Source organism: Dermacentor albipictus, chromosome 1, assembly GCF_038994185.2.
Source record: "Dermacentor albipictus isolate Rhodes 1998 colony chromosome 1, USDA_Dalb.pri_finalv2, whole genome shotgun sequence".
In the NCBI taxonomy this organism is placed as follows: Eukaryota; Metazoa; Arthropoda; class Arachnida; order Ixodida; family Ixodidae; genus Dermacentor; species Dermacentor albipictus.
This window is the reverse complement of record NC_091821.1, coordinates 357,017,254-357,043,094: the sequence shown is the minus strand read 5'-3', so window position 1 is coordinate 357,043,094 and position 25,841 is coordinate 357,017,254. Positions and strand designations below refer to the sequence as shown.

The 25,841-nt window shown below is 46.3% G+C and overlaps 2 protein-coding genes across 6 annotated transcripts in view; one reads left to right on the top strand and one right to left on the bottom strand.

Moving 5' to 3' along the window:
- Positions 1-13,712, top strand: part of LOC135902123 (high affinity cAMP-specific and IBMX-insensitive 3',5'-cyclic phosphodiesterase 8B-like) — a 31,777-nt gene extending 18,065 nt beyond the window's left edge. Inside the window, exons 11-19 of one of the 2 annotated variants that reach the window (XM_065432055.1) lie at positions 576-749; positions 3,255-3,312; positions 3,422-3,563; positions 5,110-5,305; positions 9,059-9,189; positions 10,591-10,816; positions 11,285-11,446; positions 12,143-12,272; positions 13,301-13,712. In XM_065432055.1, the coding sequence (XP_065288127.1) occupies positions 576-749; positions 3,255-3,312; positions 3,422-3,563; positions 5,110-5,305; positions 9,059-9,189; positions 10,591-10,816; positions 11,285-11,446; positions 12,143-12,272; positions 13,301-13,386 (1,305 nt within the window). In that variant the 3' untranslated portion in view covers positions 13,387-13,712. Of the gene's footprint in view, positions 1-575; positions 750-3,254; positions 3,313-3,342; positions 3,564-5,109; positions 5,306-9,058; positions 9,190-10,590; positions 10,817-11,284; positions 11,447-12,142; positions 12,273-13,300 lie in introns of both variants that reach the window. The other variant, XM_070531827.1, reaches the window with a different exon arrangement.
- A 2,945-nt stretch (positions 13,713-16,657) lies between these two features.
- LOC135902130 (high affinity cAMP-specific and IBMX-insensitive 3',5'-cyclic phosphodiesterase 8B-like) overlaps positions 16,658-25,841 on the bottom strand; it is a 41,288-nt gene continuing 32,104 nt past the window's right edge. For all 4 annotated transcript variants that reach the window (XM_065432070.2, XM_065432063.2, XM_065432073.2 and 1 more), the window contains 5 exons: positions 25,509-25,639; positions 22,689-22,918; positions 21,824-21,981; positions 19,440-19,569; positions 16,658-18,020 (listed from right to left, as the gene is read on the bottom strand). In XM_065432070.2, coding sequence (XP_065288142.1) covers positions 17,923-18,020; positions 19,440-19,569; positions 21,824-21,981; positions 22,689-22,918; positions 25,509-25,639 — 747 coding nt within the window. In that variant the 3' untranslated portion in view covers positions 16,658-17,922. The remainder of the gene's footprint in view (positions 18,021-19,439; positions 19,570-21,823; positions 21,982-22,688; positions 22,919-25,508; positions 25,640-25,841) is intronic.

Sequence of the window (25,841 nt, the reverse complement as noted above, 5' to 3'; positions counted from 1 at the left end):
CGGATAAAGTTTTGGGAAGGAAACTGTACCAAGATGCGTTGTCCTGGCGAAAATTGGCCCATAAGGAAAGATAAGGCTTAGACCAGAGTTTCCAGCGGTCGCCCATCCTTTGACCCGCTGATCGGTCGTCCAGGGAAGTTCAAGCAACGCTATACCTTCCTATCGTAGTCAGTACTTCGCCCTACGGGCGATTAAAGCTAAATATTGCACTGTAGATGTCGTGCTAACTGAGCAAACGAAATAATTTCGTATGGACTTTATACTGCGCAGGACTGGTAAACAGTAGTCGAACAAGGAATGTCGCTGGAGCAAACCTTTTGACACGAAACTTGTCTTGACGTTGGCTCCTGCGATATTCCTTCTTCGAACACTGTTGATCGCTTCAATCCCCTTTAGATTACTTTGTCAGAATTGCGTCACTTATCATGTGCCAATAAGAAACGTGATGCTGGTATTTAGGTTATGAGGAAGGGAAGCCACTTTCCAAGAACTGCGAGCCTGGCAAATAATTTGATTTATCCGCTGCTCTTCAGTTCAAGTCAATGGCTTTTTATGCCCAACTAACCTGTCCACAGGTCATCAACATGCTGGCGGCGACGAAAGAGAACAGCCAAAACTCCGTGGGCCAGTCGCTGGACCGCGTCATCGACATCCTGCGCTCTACCGACCTGTACAACCCGCAGTTAGGCGCCTCCCTGGCAAAGGCCGAGGACCAGATGACATCAGACCTTGTCGCGGGACTCTGTTCTGTACGTTAACATTTCGTTAATTTTGAGTTCCATTCACGCAAGTCTCGACCTCACTATTAGATGTGGAATCTCTATTGCTGAAACAGGCAACGTAAGGAGCACGTTGTGTTTTGTAACGACGTGACGCTACGCAATGACGCACTTCAGAGAGGCTCGTATGATTGCCGTCCTTCAGTTCTAAACGAGATGACTGTGCGACGCGCTGACTCAGTTTTTGTTGTGCTGTTAAGCCAGAGGTAGTAAGGTCGATTACCTATCGTGATAGTAGAGCTAACATAGGAATGTAACGAAAAAGTGTTCTCTATGGGTGCACGTTCACTTATCCTAAATGGCTAAAACTCATCCGGCGCTCACCGCCGTGGTGTCCGTGTCAGCCGAAGCGTTGTTGTTGCCGAATCATTGACACGCTGTAAGAATGAGCCGATGCAATGTCGCCTATTCTGGGAATTCAAATAGAAATAAAATGCATATATATATATATATTCGATGGTTGGTATTGAACCCGGTTCCCACATAACAGAAGCTTGATGCTCTGTGTTGCGGTACTCTCTCCATACACATATACATATTGTCACGGGGTAGTGACGGTGAAGAAAGCAAGAATACGGTGGACTACAAAACTAGCTTTTATTGGGCGAACCTGTGCCCGCAAAAACAGGCTACACTTATAGCACAACGATAGCGGCGAACACGGTCGGCGATCGTCGGAAATCTGATCAGCGGGTCAAGCGCGTCGGCTTTTATACAGGAATCATCGAATGTTCCAGATTAAACGTTGGGACCCGCATGCCTTCTAAAATGTTCTACACCATTCGTGTCAAGCGATGAAATCAGATAACACAACGTTCGGCGACAACAGACAGCGGATAGAAGCATCGATAACTTTCCAGAAACTTCGGATACATGCAGGCGCGTCCCGCGCTGTGCGATAACATTTGTTAAAACTTGTCGCCCGATAAAGACAAGTACACGTGTCAATATATATGTAGAGAGAACTTACATTTCCGACGCCAATTCCAGTACCAGCGTGTTGTTCTGGCCTCAGTTTGCGCCTGCGCAGTCGATAGCGATTACATAGATAACATCCAAACAGCATGAAAAGCTTCGCTTTAAAGAAGATACGTTGTCACTGATCACCTGAATTGTACCTCGAATAGAACCAGTACGAGTCCTTCGAGGAAAAAGTTAGTCTCGCCCGAAGTGCCAATCATGGGAAGCGGTGCCAATTGGTTTAGCTTGGACTTTTTCGTTTGCGGCTTCTAGTATGGTTCAACCGCAGGGATGTTCGCTCCGCAGTTTAGGAATTCCTAATGGGGTCTAACCAAATGCCGAGTTCTATTCGTATTATTTCCTCTCTCTGTATGGCTTTTCAATTATTAACTAATAATTTTCCTGCGATTATTGTTTTCATTTTAAGATACTCTTTCACCCTTCAGCAGTACTTACTAAATAGAAGTGCTAAAAGTTTATTTTTGGTTGCAATTTGTAATGATTCAACCATATAATGGCGGATACCCCATCTTGGGCATGAGACACGAATTGGGTAAATGCGATACCAACGATTCCTCGAAAATGTTCAGGCAGAGGCGGACGCAACATATTGGTGCGACGCAAAACACAAGGCAAGTGCTGCTGGGTAGAAGGAACAGCGCCCTGTCAGCTGCTAAGCGTATCTTGCACGCGGCAAATTATTAAAAATGTCCTATTTCGTCTAGTGAGGGAAGATTCTCCAGACTAATGGCTAGAGTATGGGGCTTCTGTGCTAGAGGTTCTCTGTTCGAGTGCTGCCGTTGGACAACCTTGTTTATTATATATATATATATATATATATATATATATATATATATATATATATATATATATATATATATATATATATATATATATATATATATATATATATATATATATATATATATATATATATATATATATATATATATGAAACGATTATAGAACATATAAACACTGTGCAGATCCGCAACGTGAAAGTGCTTTTATGAGAGAACGATTGGCCGTTCACCTCGGCAGTACATAGCAATGTACTAGCTGAACTGTCCCTCCTGAGAAACGCGCACGCTTTTTCCTTGTAACTCATTATACTAAACTAGGCGGACGGGACAACTTTTTTTTTTCCTTTCGTAAGTCATGTTATTGGCTATAGCGCCTTGGTGCTCGTCTCGTTGGCTGTCACAACTGGTCGACGCTCGTTCTCACAAAGAGTTTTGGTCAACGAGAAGCAAAGTGGCGACCTCATGTTAGGAAAATGCAGTGCGCAATGACGGCACAGTTATTGGTGATAACGCGCGCTCATTGGCAGTTTTGAAGTATACCCTTCTGCCGAAGACCGCCAGCCGAGTCTTATTGGCTCCCCCATTGTCCAATCAAAGGCCACCGTACTCGATTTTGTACAGAAACTTGGTGCGCAGCAGTGTGTCCGGAGAACAGCGGGTCCGGCCGTTCTGACGCACAGCGCGACGACGCTTTATTGCTTCTCGCTCGCAGACGGGCCAAAGACCGACGGGTGTCCGGCGACTTTCTCACGAGACCGCGCTGATGAAAGGTATTGTGCTGCTGCTGTGTCCATGTATAGGACAAGACCGGCGCGCAACAGTCACGTAGCCGGACCAAGTCCTTAGGCGTGGGGTCTGCGTCCCGCTTGGTGGATGCAGTGAACGTGGTGAAAGCGACGACGGCGCACGCTTGTCTCCCGCCCAGCCTCGGCGCCGCGCCCTCCAAGATCGAGGAGCTGCTCGAGAACGACGTCAAGTGGGACTTCGACATCATCGAGCTGGAATCCCACACGGCGCGCCGGTGAGTGCACGCGTTTCGTGTCCTGGACGTCTGCGTGAGAACCTTGAGGTTTTTGGCAACGAAACGAATGCGCATTGGTCCACTGAGTTTTCATCGTTCTTGATGAACGCGCGTTTTTTTTTCTTTGCATGTTCTCTTTGTGTTTTTGGACATAGTATAAATATATGATCATAATCAGTTTGCGCACGTGCTTTTTGGTCGAACCCCCGTTGTGGGCATGCGCCATATACTATGAAAATCACCATGATCGACACGTAGTAGTTGACCATCTGACAGAGCTAGTTGATGTTGGCATAAGAGAACAATTTATGATAACTCAAAGGGAAGTTCATTACTTTTCGAAGCGAGATCAGGATGCCTTAGAACACGCACTTATAAAGCGAGATATAAGAAGGAAGAAGAAACATGTGCTTGCTGCGGTAACGCTAAGGAAACTATGGAGCATGTTTTGTTAAAATGTGAAGACGTCTGCCCAGCGGTCGATTTAGGCACCACTGGCCTCCTTGAAGCCCTTGGGTTCAACAAGAGCAGTGGAAAAGTAAACATGTCCGCAATAGGGATTAGTAAGAGGCGGTTGGAGGACTGGTGGAAGAAAAGTAGGGAAACAACAAAAAAAAACAGAGACGTACAAAAGCAAAGTTCGCAATAGGGGATCAGCAAATTTGGTTGTGGGAGTTCATAGTGTTTTTTTTTATTGTTTAACCTAGGTAGGACATTAGGCAGTACAATAGCAAGAGCTTGGTGGCGCAACCCACCGCCCCGTTCCAAAGGCGACGCTCATAACCTTCATCCATCCATAACCGCGAGTCTCGTTGCAGTACGCGGATCTTACATGATGTGTTTCGGCGGCGGTAACACGCTACGCCACTACATTGTTTGAATGCTTATCGCATTATTGGCGACAGTCATCGTGAGATTGGTTCAGTCGGAATTATTTTTTTTTCAGGAAGAGAAACACAAGCAAGAGAGATAATTATTGTTTGGGGGCAAGTCGCACTCCAAATGTTGTAAACGTTTTTTAGAGAACCTGTTGCCATCGTGCTTCAGAAAAGGACGGCATGACGCAACTGAGACAGTTTTCGTAGTTCGCCAAGAATAATAGCAATATGTGGCCGAATTTAGTAACGACTCGCTCCCGTCGATTATAATATACATTTCTTGTCCCCTGCGCCGCCGAGTGGTCGATCTCGGCGATATAGCGGTACCGTGCCAACCAATGCCGAAAAGAAAGACGAAACGTATCCTGCAAAATCTGCAATATTTAGCGTAAGAGCGAATTCCAACAAATGCTAATGCTGGAATCTCGACACCATAACAGCGCAGGCGGCCGAGCGATGGTAGAGACCATTTACGAGCGAAATGCATGTATCCACAGAAAATTCCATCCGCCATAAGTCTCATGAACAAATGCCACATAACCATGATGTCGTACATGGAGCGAAAATAGCCGGCCAATTGCAAAGAGCGCTTATGAAGGAGAAGCACCGCGAATCCGGCCCCTGGGCCAGATAAGCATGTGAATGGACTTCTATGGGGTTCTACGCAGGCCGCTCACCTGGCTGGGCCTGTCAATATTCGCCAAGTTCAGCGTGCACACCAGTCTGGAGTGCGACGACACCATCATCAGCAACTGGTTGCAGCTCATCGAGTCGCACTACCAGGACAACCCGTACCACAACTCGACGCACGCGGCAGACGTTATGCAAGCCACGGCATATTTCATGCTCAGACTGAGAAACAAGGTATGACGTATGACCTACTTTGCGTGCTTCAACGCGAATTCAGGTACTTGCAAGAGGTCACTGTACTTGCCAATGGGAAAAAAACAAGAGGATGGAACGTAAGATCTCGCACAAGCGTGCGAAGAGCCACTGCGCTGTGCCGAGAACGAAGTCGCCGGTTTTCTTGGATGAGCAGGGCGGATCATAGATGTGCCCACATGGTGCCTGCACTATCGTTGGCTTCAGTTTTACTGTCGCTGTTCTCAAACGACGTTCATCGGTAGCTGCAAAAACATGCTGCATAGGATCGCTTATGGTCTCAGCGGGCAACCAATTTCAGTGCTCGACAGCATCTTCCATACACCTGAATAACGTAACCCTCTGAATATTATAAGCGTTTGGCTTCTTCAAATAGAGTGAAAAAACATTATAAATAAAGATATCCAGCTCTCTTCAACACATTGCGAATGAAGTGCAGGGACGATGGCCTGAGGGTGCATTCGCTATTGTTATTTATTTCTTCGTACTGGGCAGGTTTATTACAGGAGTAGGGTTTTGAAAATAAAATACACATAAATAACAATAATTGACACCAGCAAGAATACGGTTAGCTTAAGTCCAAACAAAAAAGAAGGAAGAGAAGGCATGCACAATGCATATTGCTAGTGTAAGTGTACTAGTTCGCATAATACAAACAAACAACTTTCTAAATTTTAAACAGTGAGCACAATACAATAATGAAAAAACATATACAAGAATAGGGTAAACATAAATACGAAACGCTTACAAGCTCATCAGTACGTATAAACTCAACTGTTCTTTGTACCATTTCTAGAAAGTAATCTAGTGTATGCAGTGTTACAATAAGCCAGTCGAGACCATTTTGTTATCATATGGATCTAGGAAGAAAAAAAAAGAATAATGAAATGTGTTATTATTGCACGAATATTCTTGAAGTGTGAAATCATGTGTGTGAGGTGTTTGTCTTGTTCTCTTAGTTTCAACGTATCCTGTGTGGTATATCTTTAAGCAGTTGTACAATAACATATATAAATCTCTAGGCGATGGAGTCTAGCTCGACTTTGGAATTCATGTAATCCTGCACGACATAACAATTCTGTCGGGAAATCCAGGCGTCAATGGCACCTAACGATAAATCAAACCGCTTTCCGCGGCACGTTCTCAAGCCTGTTGATACCACTATACTTGTAAATGGGAACCAGATTATATTAGCATATTCAGAAGCGGTCTGACACATGTGACGTATGCTAAAAGCTTAGTGTCATGGTTGGCGTGGCGTAACATTCACTTGAGGAAACACCATTTCATTATGGTTTTTGCGGCTATAACGTGCTCTGTATAGCTGAGACTGGACGAGATTATAACGCCAATATATTTGTGCTGGCTTACGTTACGGAGCGGGATGTTATTAAAACCGCAAGAAAGAGGCCAAGCTTGTTTTCTTTTTCTTTTCTTTTTTTTGTTATTGACATCATGGATAATAATGGTGCTAAGACAGATCGCTGAGGCACGCCGGATGTGACGTTTAGTGTATCAGAAACATGATCATTGCCTTGTACAAACTGCTGACGGTCGGACAAATAACTACAAGTCACTGCCCCATTCCCAAGTTTGCGAATCAGCTGAAAAGCTAACGTTTTATGGGAAATCCGGTAGAACATCTTTAATTTAAAAAGTCCGTAATATTATGCCGATTTGAGAGGGCTTATTAACACCTTGAACAAGGTTTCGACAAGTTGCGTCATGGTAGACAGGCCCCTCCGGCATCGCATGTTGGTTTGGGTGCAGCAAACCATTGTCTTCGACAAAGTTTGTAATGAATTTGAGAATAACATGCTGGAATAGTTTGCAGCTGGTGCTAGTTAAAGAAGTAGGCCTGTAGTTTTATGAAATTGTCTTATCACGAGATTTGTGCACTGGGATTATTTTCGCAACTTTCCATTAGGAAAGGATCTGTGAATCATGAATAGATTGTGTAAATATTAGGCGAAGATACTAATTGGCTTTGCATACAGTTTGGGAAAAGCGTTCGGTATCTCATCTGGGCCACAGCTCTTTCTTTATCAGCGTTTAACGGCAGGTACAGTGTGCCACTCTGTTATTTCTGGAGTTCTAATAACGTTCTTCCGCTGTATGAGATGATCGATGAATATTACCATTGTGAACACCAACTGGAAGTAGTGACTGACTTGTTCTACCTTGTCTTTTGTTTTCAATGAACGGAAAGGATTTTGTCCATTATTTTTACAACTTACATTGCGCCAATACATTGCTGGTGAATATTTAATGAAGTATGCTAGAGTGGTACTGTAAGAGCTGGGGTCGGGCATGAATTAGGCGGTACCTGGCCCATGCCGTCGTCCGACTCATCCACGCTGAGGACGTTGTTGAAGGGAGGGACTTGTTCTCATGGAGAACGAGGAATATGGGATTTATTTGCAGTATCTACGTGAAGGGTGGAGGACGTTACATTTCATCAGTCTAGCATGACTGAAAAAAACTGCATACCAAGCAGCCGTCAACGGCTGCTTAAGAACACTCTGTCCTCCCTAGATCCCTAGGTGAGGGAAAACTGCCGTTCAACCTTCGATCAATGGGAGCGTCCAAAGTCATCGTAGACGACCCGCCTTTGAGGGGGAGGGTTCACACACTCACTTCCGCACTTTGATTTCACTGAACACACCGAGGTGAGAGGGTTCTCGTAGACAGAGGTCTTGACCCGAGCATGTGCCTCTTGATCCCAGAGCTGACCCCGCAGTCAGTAGCCGCCGCGTCTGTCCATTGACTGTGATGACCTCTGGTGCCCGTGGGAAACTACCGGAAAACATCCCCTTCCAGGAGTTCCCCCGCTCCAAGCAAACCGTGAAGGCGACAGCGAATCGACTAACAATACTCGGCCCACCGAACGTGGCTAGACATGCAGTCGCCGTGGGGCTGTTGAGGCGACGCATTGTTGTATTTACAAAGCGAGTCGTCGCAGCGGGCTGGGAAGGGTTCGCAGGTCACTTCTCTGAAGATCGCCAGCCCCCGCAGGCCGATCGTAACAGTACCAATAAAGTGCATTTTTGACGAATTTTGCATTTCAGCATTTTGGATAAGGCGGATGTCTGACCAGCGTAATTACCGGCTGAGCATGGTTATCTACCTTCCCTTGACCTTTAGATTTGTCTTTTCACATGAATTATAAGAGGACCGCTTTCGTTCTAACGAAACTGAAACTAAGTATCCCAACGTAGCTTACGATCCTGCATGATTAAGTCTAGAAGTATAGCTCGCCTAGATGGTCTTTCGGTTGAACTATTCTACATGGCCAATTTCACATAAAAGCAAGTTGCCTTCTATATAGGAGGAACCTGTGTATGGAAAGGTAATCTTTGAAAGCTCTGTGACTGTAAAAAAGCTTACATAGGTATCGGTAAACATTTTAAGCATTTCAAAAGTTGCAGAAGCTTTGCCTGCCGACCACTTCGTCAATAGAGGGCGAAAGTTTTTAGCTGCAGCACGCTGCTGGTTTCTGTCGCAACGGCAGTCACTTCCGTTGTGACTAGCGTTGCTGAATCTTTTTTATCAGATTTTAGTGGGAAAGCTTTAAAGTGTTCAGCGCTCTTGGTGAAATGCTTTAAACATAGTATTGCCTTAGGAATTATTTACAACTGCCGCCGCTCAAGTTCAAGTGGGATCGGAATTACGGTACTTCGGGCTCTCAAGATTATTGCAAGACTATTTATTTGACTGTGCTATTCTCGGCTACAGGACATATTCGACCCACTGGACGAGGCCATTTGCCTCGTGTCGGCTGTGATGCACGACGTCGACCATCCCGGAAGGTCAACACCATTTCTCTGCAACTCCAACCATGAGCTGGCGATTCTGTACAACGACAGGTGCGTGCTCAATCCCAGCGCGCCTCCTCTATAAGTCATTCAACGGCAGCTTCTACACCATGCAGTCACTCGATATAAGCAATCCTTGTCGTAGAAAAGCGACATGGCCACTTCGGTGGGCTGAGACGGCCTTAACAGTGTTATTCATCTACCTCTAGCACTGTCGAAGACATTGCAGTCGTTTTTCATCATCCTTGAAAGTTTGTCTAAGGGAAGTGCGGGTACAGAATACAGGCATATATATATTTACCTCGGCAAAAAGTGCGTACCTGGAGCGCTACCACCGCTGCAGGTGCGCCATTTCGTCCGCTCTGGCAACGCCTTCTAGATAGCACAAGACATGTGCACTTCGATCCAGGACGTCATGCTACCTTGCCCGACGGTCATATAATGTAATGGGAATGCTGCCGAGTAATCTGCAGTGATTTTGATGTCAGTGCTTTCGTCACGTGCGCACAGAACCGCTATCTGATGCGTTGACTCTGCTCCGTTGAGGAGCGCTCGTGCCGAGAGCGAGGTAGACTTGGCGTCGCGGCGATGCCCTCTCTCCTCCGTTCGCCCGCCCTGCTCCATCCAGGCACAGCTCGTGACGTGGCGTCGCAGCCAATGGCAAGACGAGTTTTAATGCCGTTTCGCTGCTACAGGCGACAGACGCCGGCTCTTTCAATCAATGGGCCATTTGGCCCTTTCGCATCAATGTGAGCGGCTAAAGTGCACAAATATATGTACCTCAAAGGCGTAAACATGGAATCATGAGGTCAAGAAAGCAGCAGACCAATAACAGGGTAATTTAAAGTGCAGATAGACAATCCGGAGACATCAAAAAGAATATGAAGGAAACAGAGACTGTAAATTGAATCCAATAGATGAAAACAACAAGATAACATGGAGATTTACGAATATTGCAATAAAGAAATGAGGAGGAAAAATCTGTACGATGATTACCAACGGCAGTGCCTTGATATTTGAGGCCCGATCGAGCTGGTTGCCTGAGCACGAAAGCGTACCGGCTCGGCACTTCGTAACGGAAACCCATGGGCAAGACTCGTAAGAAACGTCCTCCTATAGGAGCGCTGGCATTCAAAGAGGATGGAAGCACTAAATGAAGGGCGCATGACGTTTGCTTTGCAATTTCAGCTGTTTTCGCGGCGCGTAGTGGTGTAATACGTACTTTGCAGTCCCGATCGTTAGCGCGCATCGTGCGCACTGCGCTTGTCAGGTCAAAACGGCCAGACTTGGTGAGGGTCCCTTTAAAAGCAGAACGGGCGAAAAGTGTTTACAGGCCTCTATTTGCTCGCCCTTGCAATTTGACGCTGCTATATTGCGTCCCACTCATACAGGGTATAAAATAGCTGCTGTAGCGTAGAAAGCACACGGCCTCACGAGTCATTTCCCGTGCAGTTCGGTGCTGGAGACTCACCACGCAGCATTCGGGTTCAAGCTGACGCTGTCGGACGAGAAAGTCAACATCTTCCAGAACATGGAGCGTGACGTCTACCGCTCCGTGCGAGCTTCCATCATCGACATGGTGCTGGCCACCGAGATGACCAAGCATTTCGAGCACTTGTCCAAATTCCTTAACGCTTTTCAGAAGCCTTCCCAAGACGACGACGCATTTGGGCCAGAGGTGACTGGAACTAATAGCATTAACTGGAACCTTCTAATACGATTTTCCAAATTTGTACATTTTGTAACTTCGCATGTTGCCGTTCAGCGCGGTACAGTTGCACTAATGAGGTCAAAACCACGGATCAGTCTAAACTTACTGCACTCGCCAGTTCTCTGCGGAGAAATAAAACTGTCCTTATTCTTCGCCCGTGAGAATCTAAAGATGGCTACTGGCAGTGCTGTGTAAAATCTCTACAAACGACGCGGTTCAGCGTCTCTACTTATCAGCCATTAAAACAAGTAGGCTGGCTGATTAGGCGTTTTAGCAGAGATTGTATGTGACAAAGGTTTGACATGAAGATGATACTGAATCTGGTGTTATAAGTCGGTCTTCCGTAACATCACTAGTGTTAGCAGCACTCAAGAGGGAGTACACTGTTAAAAATTTTCGCATGTTAACCTCGCATGCCGCGCTGGACACCCGAAGGGCACGCAGGACCAAGGGGAGTTTGGATCCCTACGCTCGCCTGAAAGCGTGGTGCTTATCAAGCGGATGCTCATCAAGTGTGCTGACGTCTCGAACCCAGCCAGGCCTATCGAGCTGTGCATACAGTGGGCGCAGAGAATCGCCGAAGAGTACTGCTCCCAGGTAGGTATACGCAGCAGTCGTCCTTTCTATTTCATAGCTATTCATAGTTTGTTCATCGCACCCGCCGTGGTTGCTCAGTGGCTATGGTGTTGGGCTGCTGAGCACGAGGTCGCGGGATCGAATCCCGGCCACGGCGGCCGCATTTCGATGGGGGCGAAATGCGAAAACACCCGTGTACTTAGATTTAGGTGCACGTTAAAGAACCCCAGGTGGTCAAAATTTCCGGAGTCCTCCACTACGGCGTGCCTCATAATCAGAAAGTGGTTTTGGCACGTAAAACCCCAAATATTATTATTATTTATTTGTTCATCGCAATGGATGACAAAGTGCCACAAGCCGAATCTTCGTTTAAAAGAAAGTTTACACTCGCCAGCCCGTAGCACGAAGCTACGAATGAAACCCAACAGGATTCATATTCGTCTTGGTCCGGGCGTCGAATCCTGCCTTAGCTTTTCCAACACGGCTTATCAAGATAACAGTGAACATCCTTTAGACTAGTGTGAACAATCGACTTGACTAGAAGTTTAGAAAAATAGTAATGAAAAACTTTCGCATAGAACAAACCCTGGGTGATTCTTCTGAAGCAGCTTGTGCCGTTGTGGTTTACCTTGTCTACATCAAAAGTCATCCGACGATTGCTCTATTTACCCCGAAACACGGTTTTATCGGCTTTGTTGCACGCATCTCGTCACGAAGACGGATGAGGAGAAACGTCGCGGGCTTCCCGTGATGATGCCTGCCTTCGACCGGGCCACTTGTAGCATCGCCAAGTCCCAGACCGGGTTCATCTCCTTCTTCGTGCGCGACATGTTCAAGGCATGGTCAGGCAAGTTGACGCGACGGCCACGTTGTCTTTTTCTCTGTGCTGTCACGTGCACGTGTTGACGTAAATGGAGACACGGAAAGGAGCAGACAGGACAGGCCTTGACTGACAACTGACATGACACCATTGGTCGAGTGGTTGCAGTCCTTCTCTTGAGTGGGCACTTCTGCATATCTAGACATGGCCGTCAGATGGCGCGCGAAATCGTGGGAGCGCACCACATCGGGAAGAAGTCCGATAATAGCATTTAGATTTAGATAAAGGGCATCATCAGTACACCCTCTATTTTATTGTTCGATTGTGAAATAGATTTGCTCTAAGGTGTTAACGTTGGTTGAGTGCATGCGAACGCAGGTTGACTTATTTTTTCCCTAATAGAAATGTGATTGTCAGTCGGCGCCTTGCCGTCTATTTCGTTCCGTTTGCGCTGTCTTAACAGTGAACGTTAATAAACTCACCCACTTGTCTACTTTGCTACAATGCTCTCATGTACAGAAAGATGGAGTGGCAGCTAAGGTCAATGTCGGGGGACATGTCACAAACCCGACATTTCTACCTGTCAGTCGCATGACCACAAGGACTCTCGGCTGTTAACAAATAGTGTAACTCGTGTCCACGCACTCGAAATCCTGCCGACGAGGATTTATACGTGTCCTCGATTGTCTATTCAAACACTGCATCACTGCCGCCCTGTCCATACCACGATCTTCACTGGGAGCAGCAACTGAAGTTAGCGGCGCCTCCGTGAATACCCTGAGGAGGACAGAAACGCGGTCGATCATCTTGTCACTGCACTCCGCTGTGATCCATCTCTGTTCAATGGCCCGGCATGAAAAGCGTTTCAGAACAAGCGTAAGCTATAATCCGACTGCTGCAGAGCTGCAAAGCAGAGCACGATAGTAGCTTATTTTTTATCTGCCGATGTTATTTTCCTACTTTTTTTTTCTCTCAACTATGAATTAAAGAGAACACCGTTATTGCTGTGTGCTTGATGACCTCACGAACTTACTCTTTTTTCTCCTCGCACGCAGACTTTGGCGAGTTCCCCGAGCTCGTGGACATCATAGAGAAGAACTTCATTTATTGGAAGGACAAGGAGCCACCTGCGCCTCAGTAAGCGAGTCGCATATGCTGACTACATGGCCGGCTAACCAAAGGAGCACGTGAGACTGTGGCGAGCACAATAGGCTGCACCCAATCGAACAGAAGCGGCGGCGAACACCCGCTGACGCCCCATCGAGTCTCCGCTGCCACTGCAGGTTGTGAAGCTGACCCACGTGGCCGTCGTACCACTACTGAAGCAGTGCTGAGATGTGCGCAAGCAAGACGGCCGAATACGCAGAGCCGCGTCGCACTTGGCGTGCCGATCCCAACAGCCTCGCGCGCCGCTTTGTACGTGGTTTGCAATAATAAGGCGTGCTGTGCGCAGCATTTTTGCACCTGCGTTTCGCGTGGGGACCAGATATGTATTCACCCTCTCTCTTGAATCTTTAAATGTCAATGACAGGTCAAGAAGCCTGGAGATGTCTGTCCTGCAACATTGTCCCGTGTCTGTTCTCCATTGCCATGAGAATAAAAAAAAGATAGTATCAATACGGATTGTACAGACACTGAGAAAAGGCACATCGGCGACGCCGCGGTCACAGTTACATGCAAGCAAATAAGCTGGTGTGGAGACAGTCAAAAGTTGACATGCACAAATGCTTGCATGATTATCGTAACCTCTACAGTAAATAATTTTCCATTGTTCTTACGAAAATTCATGGTTAATTATGGCGGCCAATTTTTTCCGTGAATTTTACGGGCAACTTCAATTTACACATTTCTCCTGCAATATTTACAGCGTACCGTCAAAATCGCAAGTTACTGTTGTGCAGTTTACAATAATGGAATATTTGACTTAATGTGCTCTATAAAACATACACGGTGTTTTTGCTGTGGCTCATTGTTTTGACAGCGAAGCTGTTAATGGCTAGAGTTTCGTGCATTTTTCTCTGTGAACAAAAACTTATCAATGATATCATGATCCCGAGCGCATGCACTCCGGGAGCCGCAAGAGGGTCACGCCGAGCAGTTCCACCCCGAGCCCATACTACTAAACCACACGCACATCCTACAACACTATCGCCTTTTACGACGAACACTACCGCCGCCTCATAATACTCTAACGCGAGAGGAAGCCGTAATATGGTGAAAACTCCAAACACATATCTTCACTTGAGTCTCTACCACGCCATGCACCCTGCGCTGTATTCCTATAAAGGCTCACACTGCGATCAATGCGCAACGCTTTACCACATGGTATGGGCTTGCGCAAGCACACCACAGCTCACACCCATAAAACACCTCGCCACACGGCAACGGAAGGCAGCGCTGTCCAGCTCATACTCGACGGACCAGCTCAACCTGGTCAACCGAGCGAGAAGGGCAGCCAAGGCCGCTGGACTTTGGCTGCCCTTCAGACTTAAAGGACCACCCACTGCAAAGCGGAAGAGTTACGTACGCTCGTGTGCTATATTCTACAAAGTTTACTCTCTCTCTCTCTCTCTCTCTCAATGGATCATACCTCCGTAAGCACTCATGCTCCCGTAAGCAAGCGAAAAATGCAATGGCTCATATCTTGATAAGGCAGAGACTACAAGCACTCACCAAACTGAAGCGAACAGTGCTTAAATTCTAATCACGTATAGAACATACAGAACAGCATGTCGAAAACTGTCAGGCTCATACCTCCGTGAGCAAGCAAAAAAATGCAATGACTCATAGTCCCGTAAATTTCATGGCTACTCACTTTGCGGGAATTAGCTGCGATGACACTACCCCTGTTGTGGTTGTCGGTGAATCAATGTGGATGTGTCAGTACCGAAAAGGGAGCGGTTTGCGCGTTCCGTGTTGCAGACTTATCCCTTGCGATGCCAACCCAACCGACCACCCAGCGGCGTACGTGCATCGACTTAAAATGAGTGAAATAATTACCACCGATCAAGAGAATGAATGTGTGCGTACCTTTCGTCGCGCATGACAAAATTATGTGTCATCTTCGTGTCGTGTTAAACCGCTTCACTGCTCAACCACCTTCACAAAGTGGAATGGCTCACGACTTTTTTTTTTTTTCACCTTACAGCTTAAGGTTTCCGTAGAAATTTGACCTGTTACGCAGTTTTACACGTATTTTTGTGACTGCGTAAATTTATAGAGTATCGCAATTTCTTCAGATATGAATCTTACTGCCACTAATTAGCAGTTAATTTTCTTACATTTCTCATGAACAGTTTAGGATTCTGCAGCCTTCAAACGGTACAATATTAAAGTTTTCTCTATTAAAGAAAGTGTTCTGTCTGGTCTTTTCTTTATAATGTTCTATCACAACATTTCATTCAGCATGACATTTCACATTTGCTGTATTGTGCATGCCTAGTATTCACTTCGTTATAAAAAAAAAATCGATTACCACTCAAACCATGCCGGACTTCCGCACGTTTTGTAACAAGCTACACATCTCGCGCAACAATATGACAGACACGGTGTGACGCGCGTACATGCACGTACATGCTAAAAATGGGTGCAACTGATGTCGCTGCACACGTAGGTGCACATTAATTCTGAACAGGATCGACCACGTCGAGTGCAAAATTGAACGTCGGAAACGCCGCCGAGGAGGGCACGCTTGCACGGGATGAGTCAACTTCCTCCACCGCGATTCCCGTCACTTGTAAGACATACAACATGGGATTGGGGCCCTACCTGCACCACTACTTCATTTCATTTCATTTTATTACCTTAAAGACCCCATTCGGGGTATTACATAGTACACATATCACTTGCTGTGATATGTGTACTGCCCTGGCCTCGAAGGGAGAAAAAAGAACAAACGGCCCATCTTCGACAATGTGCATGACTGGATTAGGCAGGCCGCTCAGAATAAAGTCCGGTGCACGTGGGGTTTTACATTTTGCGTACGCAAACGGGCCTGCACCCAAAGGAGTCCTTTGCATATGCGAAGCGCCACCGCCTAATCTTGCGTTATTTTGTACTCTTCGTCCCTAACTTTCATACTTCTAATACTAACGCATCAATATTGCTGCCTATACTATGTCATGAAGACAGTAGATAATGACGTAACGCATCAATATTGCTGCCTATACTATGTCATGAAGACAGTAGATAATGACGACAAAGAAAGTGTAAATGAAATTAGGAGGGACCCATCTGTTCCCCTCCTCGGGAACGCCCATACGAAAGCTAGACGTGTGCGTTTCACACTACGTGTGGTTGTGCTTTCACATTAGCCTTGTATAACGAACGCACCGCAAAAGTAAGTTACAGGCGAGTTCATCATCACGGACATGGCGTCCAAGTTCAAAGGCAGCAAATAACGAAGGCAAGGAAAGCAGAAAGGAAATTGTTTTAATTGAAATGGGGAAGGGGCCCCTTGGCTCACCTTTATGAAGGTACCCGGAAACAAAGTCTCTGTACAAAAACTTGACGCGCGAGGTTCGTACGGCGCATGGTTTTATTTTCAAGAAAGTAACATTAACAAATTCGTAAATTAAAATTAACAGATCCGTATCTAACCAACGCACTACAAAAACACGCTATAGCCGAGTTTGGGTACACGATGTTACCTGATATACCGAACTCCTTTTTAACACAAGCATATTCGTTATAAACGGCCTCGTTCGACTTTATCGACCTCGTCGTGGTCTAGGCCTCCGTAAAGGACGTGGAACGGATGGGCAAGGGCCACTGTGTTCGGCTCGGTGCCGCTGTCAATCCTGCTTTAAAGCGTGGTTGTAAGTACCTCACGCCGCCAAATTCATCCCATTATCCGAGTTCCTGTATATGGCTCCTGAGGAGCACAAGGAGCAAGAGCGTCGCGCAGCGCGGGAGAAAGCGCGAAGCAACGCAATGCAAGCCTGTGAGAACGCTCGCTCTAATATAACTCCACCATAAGTATATGCAGTTCAATCGCATGAATGGTTCTGCCACGTTCAAAATGTAGAGCGGTGCGACCTTCCCTCAGGGGTGTCAGGCTGAATAGCGTTAAAGCGATAACATGATCGGCTCTATACCTGCCGTGCTTACTCTATACCACTCGCACATGCAGCCAGAGGTAAGTAGCGACATTGACGAATTAACTAAGCTGCCCTGATCAAGATACATATTCAGTTCATATTAACACACGCAATATTTTCTTTTTTGTTTTTGTTTTACTTCGTCTTTGGTTCCCGTTCTCACTTCTTGAGCGAGATGGTGACAATGTTTGCGCAACGATGAAAACGAGCGAAGTTAACACTGCCCGACATGTTCTTCGAAAGCTGCGCAGTCAACGGTGCCAAGAGTATGCCCAATGCCCTGTCATTGTCACCGTTACTTCACTCAGGCGCGTGCTGGACTACCGACTTCGGTGATGCTCTCGTCTAGCTGCGCCAACTGCTGCGGTCCATCTTCGGTATTCCGTGCGCATGTCTTCCGTCTTTGCGCAACGACGCACAAACGCGCGTAAGACGAGCGTGGGCCCAAGACGGCGCTGGGCCTACGCGAGTCCAGCAGGCTCTCCGATGATGGAAAAAGGCCACAACTTCCGCTGCACTTGTGCGTTTCGTTGGTGACTGGGAGGCCGCCTTTCGCACCATCAACCAACCACGCGAACTCAGCGGCTACCCTGCTGAGTCGACGGCGGCTCCTTGTCCTTCCAGTATATGAAGTTCTTATCGATGTACTCCATCAGCTCGGGGAAATCGCCGAAGTCTGCACGGAAGAAATTGTGATGGAAGAAGACAGCATGGCAATGGTATCGCAAGGAAGTCGCAGTAATAATAAAGTGTAAGCGTTTAGAAGTATCAGGCAACTCTATGTTGCTTTATTATTGAATTTGAATGCGTGAGCGCTACAGAGTTCGTCTGCGGCTCATTAAGGCGTCCTTGATGTAGGGTCGTGACCTTATATGAAAGCCCCATAGGTTACAAAAGCATACACAAATTTACGCTGATGTATTTTTTTAGACAATGTCGGGTGAGGGGAACGCGTTTGCAGATGAATGAACTAAGAAAAACACACACAGTGCAGATTACGAGAATACGCCTCCGACTACCTGCACGTTATCAGCGAGAACGGCCTATGCTACGACACACAACAGAACTATTAACGCGCCCGATCGGCACCTCACGATTTTGAAAAATCAGCAACGCCCGCACACTACGTCATTCGAAATATGGACGTGCGCGGTTCATACTGGCGCTCTTGTATGCGGCAGCATACCCAGAGATGTTATATAGTTCATATATTCCCGCTTCGCATTATCACTATCACCGAAACCTGCATTTGCGACATAAAAGCAGAACTGAAAGTGCGGCGAAAGTCTACCGCCAAGACACACCGAACATCGTTGGTGGCAATGAAATGAAAACTTACAATCATGAAAAAACATCTTTTCTTTTTAGCTGCTTTCTCGATTAAGCAGCAATGAAGCCTTCCTTGGCTCCACTGCATGTTTAATGGCTTTAAAGCGTGGATAGGCACATTCTTTTCTGGAAAATTGTTTGGATATGATCGGACCGTCGCCTTCAACAAAACGGTCCTTTCCCAGCGCTGATATACGTTTATTGTGAAGCAAGGTGGCTATATGCTAAAGTTCAAGTAATACTGTCGGTAAGGGAAGACACAATTCGTACATATAGTATGCAGTACAGTACTTTCGCAAATGCCCGATCACATATATAGCATACGCAGAAATAAATAAGCAAAATGGGTTCCTATGGCTACAGAATTAAAAGCCGCTTTTATAAGTAGCACCAAGCGTACTCAAGAGTACAAGCATAACTTGCAAAGAAAGAAGCAGCGAAAACAATGCAAATTGCTCAAACGGCTGGCGATAAACAGCGGTTAATTGCGTAGCAGTACAGCTAATTTAACGGACAGCTGTGCTTCCTAGCTGGTTAGCTCGGTTGACAGAACGACTGTCCAAGAAAGGTGGTGGTGCCGGTTTGCGTACACACGGGCCAAAAAGGATTTTTTTTGTGTGTGTGTGTGTGTAAATGTGAAACTCGTATATCACTGTATGGGCTTTCTCCGTTGCTTCCTGCTGCTTTCAGCTGACTGCAAACATTCGCTTTCATGCGGGAATAATCACGGCAAAACGCTTGGATGGGCTAGCACCGGGCAACTTGCCTGACCATGCCTTGAACATGTCGCGCACGAAGTAGTTGATGAAGCCCGTCTGCGATCCGGCAACGTTGCACATGGCGCGGTCAAAGGCCGGCATCGCCACGGGCAGGCCACGCCGCTTCTCTTCGTCCGTCTGTAAGTTTAGGAGCATTTCCATCTAGACACTCTGCTGTCTATGGACTTCTTGTAGATCATCTCGGCCTTTTTGTCTTTTTTTGTTGTGTAAAGTGCATAAGGTCTCAACAAACAAAAGTCGTTAAAAGGAAGCTTTAGCTCGGGGGTTCCTATCTAAATACGTGGAAACAGAAATAGTTTTTCTCGGCAACCACTGCACAGAATTTGATGAGGATTTTGCATTTAAAAGAAACACCTGCGATATAGTGCCTGTAGGAAGTAATTCGTTTCTTTCGGTCACTGATATTTTTGTAATAGTCGAAAATTGCAAAATTTTAGAAAAGACGAAACTGTCAAGTTTATAACTCTAACTCAGCAATAAATAAGGCCTAACTAAGCGAAAATGAGACATCCAACCAATCGTAGCAATCGCTACAAAGGAAACCCGTACGGGTTCCTCGAGATGCTGCGATTGGGTGGATGTCTCATTTACTCATAATTACTTCTCTCCACCTAGCGGGCTTCCGCAGAACTATTACGTCAATAAATAAAAATTAAATTATGAGGTTTTACGCGCCAAAATCACTTTCCGATTATGAGAAACGCCGTAGTGGAGGACTCTGGAAATTCGACCACCTGGGGTTCTTTAACGTGCACCTATAAATCTAAGTACACGGGTGTTTTCGCATTTCGCCCCCATCGAAATGCGGCCGCCGTGGCCGGGATTCGATCCCGCGACCTCGTGCTGAGCAGCCTAGCACTATAGCCACAGAACACAATTATTTAAACTGCACCTTATATATAGCACATTTACAGCGGACAGAACTGATTTAGTATACACCTCTCGGAAACGCACCACTAATTTGTAAGTGGAACTTTTGCAAAACCCTTGTAAACACTAAAAACTTCACTTATGCTGCGAATTCTCATATCAGACTTGTCCACTTAAGATGCTATAAAGGATGCAGCTTTCAAAATTGCGATATCTCTATTTGGCGCTTAGTTTGTAGGCTTCGTGATTGTTATGACCAATTTTTGGCAAGATCTGCAAACAACTGCAGGCCCTAATTCAAAATTCTGTTTTTATAATATAACTTTTTCTCTCAGATGCACAAAATTTCTTTCAAATCGGTCAAACAGCTGTTCCGTAAAAGCATTTCTGCGTATCACATTTATTTGAATAGGGGAAAGACGGGGAATGCGGGAGATGGAAATTCAAGACGATGAGCAAAACGTGAACATGGTGAATGCAGTAGCCAACGTTTCGACAAGTGGACCTGTTTTCTTCAAGTGGACTTGCCTTGAAGAAGACAAGTCCACTTGTCGAAACGTTGGCTCCTGCATTCACCTTGTTCACGTTTTGCTCATTATTTCAATAGGGGAATTCGAGTTGTTCCCGAGCCGACGCATACCCTTAGTAAGCTTTTTGGTTTATTGTAGTCCATTGTCTACATATCGTATGGACATTAATTAGACAAAAGCTGTAATTATATGGGTACAGATTGCCTTCAGACAATCCAGACTTCCAAAAAAAAAGATATTGTTTATGTTTGCCTGTACGCGCGTGACACCATGCTCAAACAAGGAATTTTTCACAGACTACGTAAAGACTTGTTATGGGAGGCAGAAACATGACTTCGTCGCTTTGGGTGCAAATAGCTTTACTTATATGAATGGCGCTAATAAGCATGCATTTAATGACGCTTTCTTGTTCTGCTTCAATGGGCTCCTAGAGCTGGAGCATTCCTCTGCTCCTAGAACATAGGAATTAACTGTCGGGCTAGTTTGTTAATGATCACCAACTCGCTTAACATCGGGATGAAGCGAAAAATATACATAGTTCATAGTGCGCGCGTGCTCACACACACACATACACACACACACACACAAATCTTGTTTATGTTGGCGTGTGCGCGCGCGTCACAGCGTGCTTGTTAATTCACTTAGTAAGCGAATGTTTACGAGTTTATGCGGCCGATAAAGCTACTATCCTTACTTCTTTAGCTATCTAATAGTTTTCTAGAGCAATCGATATATGCTTCGCCCTTCGGGCGAGAATGCGACTTTTTAGTGTAAAGGTAATGACGAAGTTATTAGTATATAATTTTCTGAACTATCCACGACCGAAACATGACTCCTGCCTACAAAAGTCAGGTCTCTGCTTTATCATTATGTTTCCCTATATTGAATCGGAATTGGGCCTAACTGCTTATAGCATTTATACATACCATACATTGGGTATGACAGAGTTATGCAAGAACGGAGCGGGTCACCTGTCCGCAGTATTCCTCGGCGATGCGGTGCGCCCACTGGATGCAGAACTCGGTAGGCCTCGCCGGGTTGGACACGTCGGCGCACTTGATGAGCATGCGCTTGATCAGCTGGAGGCTGTCCGGCGAGCGGAGCGACAAGGCCTCGCCGCGTTCTTGCACTGCCTGCGTATACGCGCAGGGCACCCAGCCGTCCTGCTAAGCACGCAACATTGACAACGCAAGGTTACTGCGTGGGCCATGACGTCGCAGAGTTCACACCGACAACCGGCAAAAGAAGTCATTCGAAATACAGTGCATGGGTTCGAGTGCTTTCGATTTCACCCCCCAAAAAAGATGAATCGGCAGACTATACAGAATCCAAACTTCTTGCACATACGCTGCATCCAAACATGGCGCCCAGTAACATTGCGCTCCCTTGACTCCGAGAACGGCCACAAGCGATCCAATGGCGTTTATCACGCTCATGTTTTCGCCGCACATACAGGCTTGGCGATGAAAGCATTGGTCCACGGACGTACGTAATGCTGCGGTTCCAAGCGTCAGATCTGCCGCTATGTGTGCTGTATAAAGTGGCATTGATGAAAAAGTTGCTAAAGGCGAGCGCTTTCTGTGAAAGAAAAATTCTACGACCATTTTCGTTCACTCCATTTATCCTCGCTTTTCTTTCACTCTGCTCGCTCGAAATTTCCTTATCTTATCGACCCCTTGTTGTTGCAGCTGCTGGAAACGCATTACAGTCAACGTTAACAAGGTAATTTGATTATATAAAATCTATGTGGACGTGGTGTGTACGTGACAACATGGCACCGCCAATCAACACTGAATGTCCTGAAAGTCCAACAGACTTTCGCTCCCCCTGTTCAACTTGCCTCTTGCTCGTTCATTTCAGTTTCCTGAAGAGGCTTCTGGAAGCAGTTGAGAAACTTGGACAAATGCTCGAAGTGCTTGGTCATCTCAGTGGCGAGCACCATGTCGATGATGGACGTGCGAGCCGTGCGGTAGACGTCGCGGTCCATGTTCTGGAAGATGTTTACCTTCTCGTCCGACAGCGTCAGCTTGAACGCATATGCTGCGTGGTGACTCTCGAGCACCGACCTGAATGCAGATATTGTGAACCGGATATTGAGGTCACGTTATTTTCCTAGGCCCCAAAGGAACAGCACACGTTTTTCACGTGCTGCTGTGCTTTAACCGTTTTCCTATCTCCCTCCCGCGCTTCTCAGAGCCTCTGATAAAATTGGCAAAATAAAATTTTTTTTTTTTTAGAGCTTTATCGGAGTCTGCGACGACTAATGTTTTGAGCGGCGAAGAGCCGCTTCTGCCAGCTGCTCGCTGCTTATCTTTGAACACTCCTCTTACTCGCTGTCACTGGGGCGCCTGTATGACAACCATCCGGTTCTACTCGCTGTTGTTCGCCACACTGCCGTAACGCTAAGTCTTCCGCTACAGAATCTGTTCCTCCATTACCTGCTTCCACGGAGAAGCTCTCTAGGCCTAACCTCTTCGCTAAACCTACGTCACCACGTATCGACTCTCTCGCCTAAGTATAGGTAGGACCATAGCCTGCGAGATTTGCGCGCCCTGGTAGGTATTCCCGTTCCGTCCCGTTCACACGGCGAGAGCGCACTTTCAGTGGTGGGCGTGGCCCGCTCCTTCTCCGCACCGCTGCGCTCGCACTCGAAATCTTTCTATGCATCGAGGAGGCTTTCACGCGCTCCGGTAATATTACCTCGGCTTGGATAAGGCGAGAAAAAGACTTTGCACTGCTGTATGATCCCTCACTGATTAGGAGATTACAGCTGACGGGGCACGAGGGGCAAAGCGCGCGCTGGGGGCTATTTGATCTCAAATGCGTTAATTATTCCTGCACATATACACTCGGACTACATTCACGTGGGTATATAGTGGTATATCTGTGCAAGATTTCGCTATGAGAGGGACAGAAAGTATGAACAGTCACCAACTAGCCCCTTTCATCGACCTTTTGAACCAAGTATACGTGATGTTGGCTTTATTAGTGAAGGAAAAAACCTAACTCGCAGGAATAAGTAAGCTAGTTCAAGCACAAATATTTAAGGTGGAGTGTCACTGAAAGTCCAACCACACAATGAATGTTTCAGCTCAGAAGGCGCAGCAAGCTTTTAAAAAGTTTTCATTGCGGGTTAATCAAAATCCGCGAATTCTGCTGCGTGCGTTTGCGTGCCATATCTGCTGCGTGCCGCAGTTTCAAGGCTGCATAATAAATTCATAAATTATGCAACTAGCTACTCGTTTATTGGTACAATACAGTTGCCACCCAAGCAGGCATTATTATAATTTTAGATAGTGTGATTGGAACGTTAATTACACCAAACACACAAAATCCGCGTCTCTCTCATCCGTGGGTCTGTTCACGGCATATTCATTTTATTTATGTTAAGTACAGTTCTTTATTTATGAGTACCTTACAGGCCATCAGGAAGGCATCGGGTAAGGAGAAACTACGGTTACATCAACGTAAAACAAGCGTTATGCAACAACAAGGAAAGGAGCACCAACGTAACAAAACTTTATTCGCACAACGTAATAGCATGCAAGATCAATACAGTCAATATTTTATTTCAAGCAACTACAATTTGTGCGTCATGAAAAATTCTAGATAAATAGCAGCGTTGATAAATAATATTACAATTTTAGAGAAAAAAACTACACATGTCAATAACACGGACTAACTTTGGAAAGCAATCCATGATATATCAAATAACGTCGGTTCTTAATGAACTCTAAAGAGATTTGGACTTGGAATTTAGTCGAAACCTCTTTAAGAAAGAGTTAAAGAAAGTATTCGCTTGGTCCTCGGCTGACAGCGCCATCTAGGGACGCGGCCGGGCGCGCGTGACGCTTCTCTCTCTCTCTCTCTCTGCGAAGCGCGTCAAGTGGGACATCCGGAGGAAAACCGGCGAGCGCGAGCAATCTCGAAGGCTATGGTTGGTCTACTCCCTCACGAGTACACTGGCTCGCTTCACGTTCATTTCACAGGCGTGAGATAGAGTGCGACGAAGGTATACGAGTTGACGTATGAACAGGTGTGAGTGGCGGTTAACGTACGAACGGTGAGTTTGAGCGGACGCGGGTGTGAACGTGAGTGATCACTGCCGAGTGTGTGTGTGGTCTTATGTGAGTGAGAGCAGGTGAGTGACTAGGAACGGGCGCGAACATTAGCGTGAGTGATCTGAATGAAGTGAATGTGAGGGCGAGCGAGTGATGATAAGTCAGAGGGCGAGAGTATAGGAACGCGAGCGAGTGCCGACGAGTGTGACTGCATGAGTGCTAGTGACTCTACTTAATCCACTTAATCTGCCGACCAATCCATCTACTTAAACAACAGTTGTCAATCAAGCGGCCAGAGCACCCCCGTTTATGTGTTATATTCATCGTACAGCCATACACGTATTGGCAAGATGAGCTGCGCGGGTGATAACGATGCGGCAAACACGAAAAATGTAGTATTTTGGCAAAACGTTATATATAACCGCTACCACTGGCCCCCAAAGACCCATGCGCAGTCGGCAATAGGCGGAATCGGTAACGGTAAAAGCAGAACTGTAACGAAATGCTAACATATCATAATACCAACTTGCTCGGCAAAAATGGCTCTTTTGTCCAATAGAAAACAAGGCCATTCTAGCCAACTCTGCACACTCACCGGTCGTTGTATAGTATGGCCAACTCGTGGTCCGAGTTGCAGAGAAATGGGCTCGACTTTCCGGGATGGTCGACGTCGTGAAACACAGCCGAAATGAGGCAGATGGCCTCGTCCAGCGGGTCGAATATGTCCTGCAATGAGCATGGTCGATCGACACTCGGGATATTAACACCCGTGCTTTAACCCGGACAAGCCTGGCATTTTTTTTTTACTTTGACAGGTGCGTTAGATGGATTAAGGGTTGGCTCAACAACGAGCCGGACAAGATCGGCGAACGACACTGTAGATTTGAGCATACGTTTTCTAATTATACACGCTGGGCAACCATCTTTC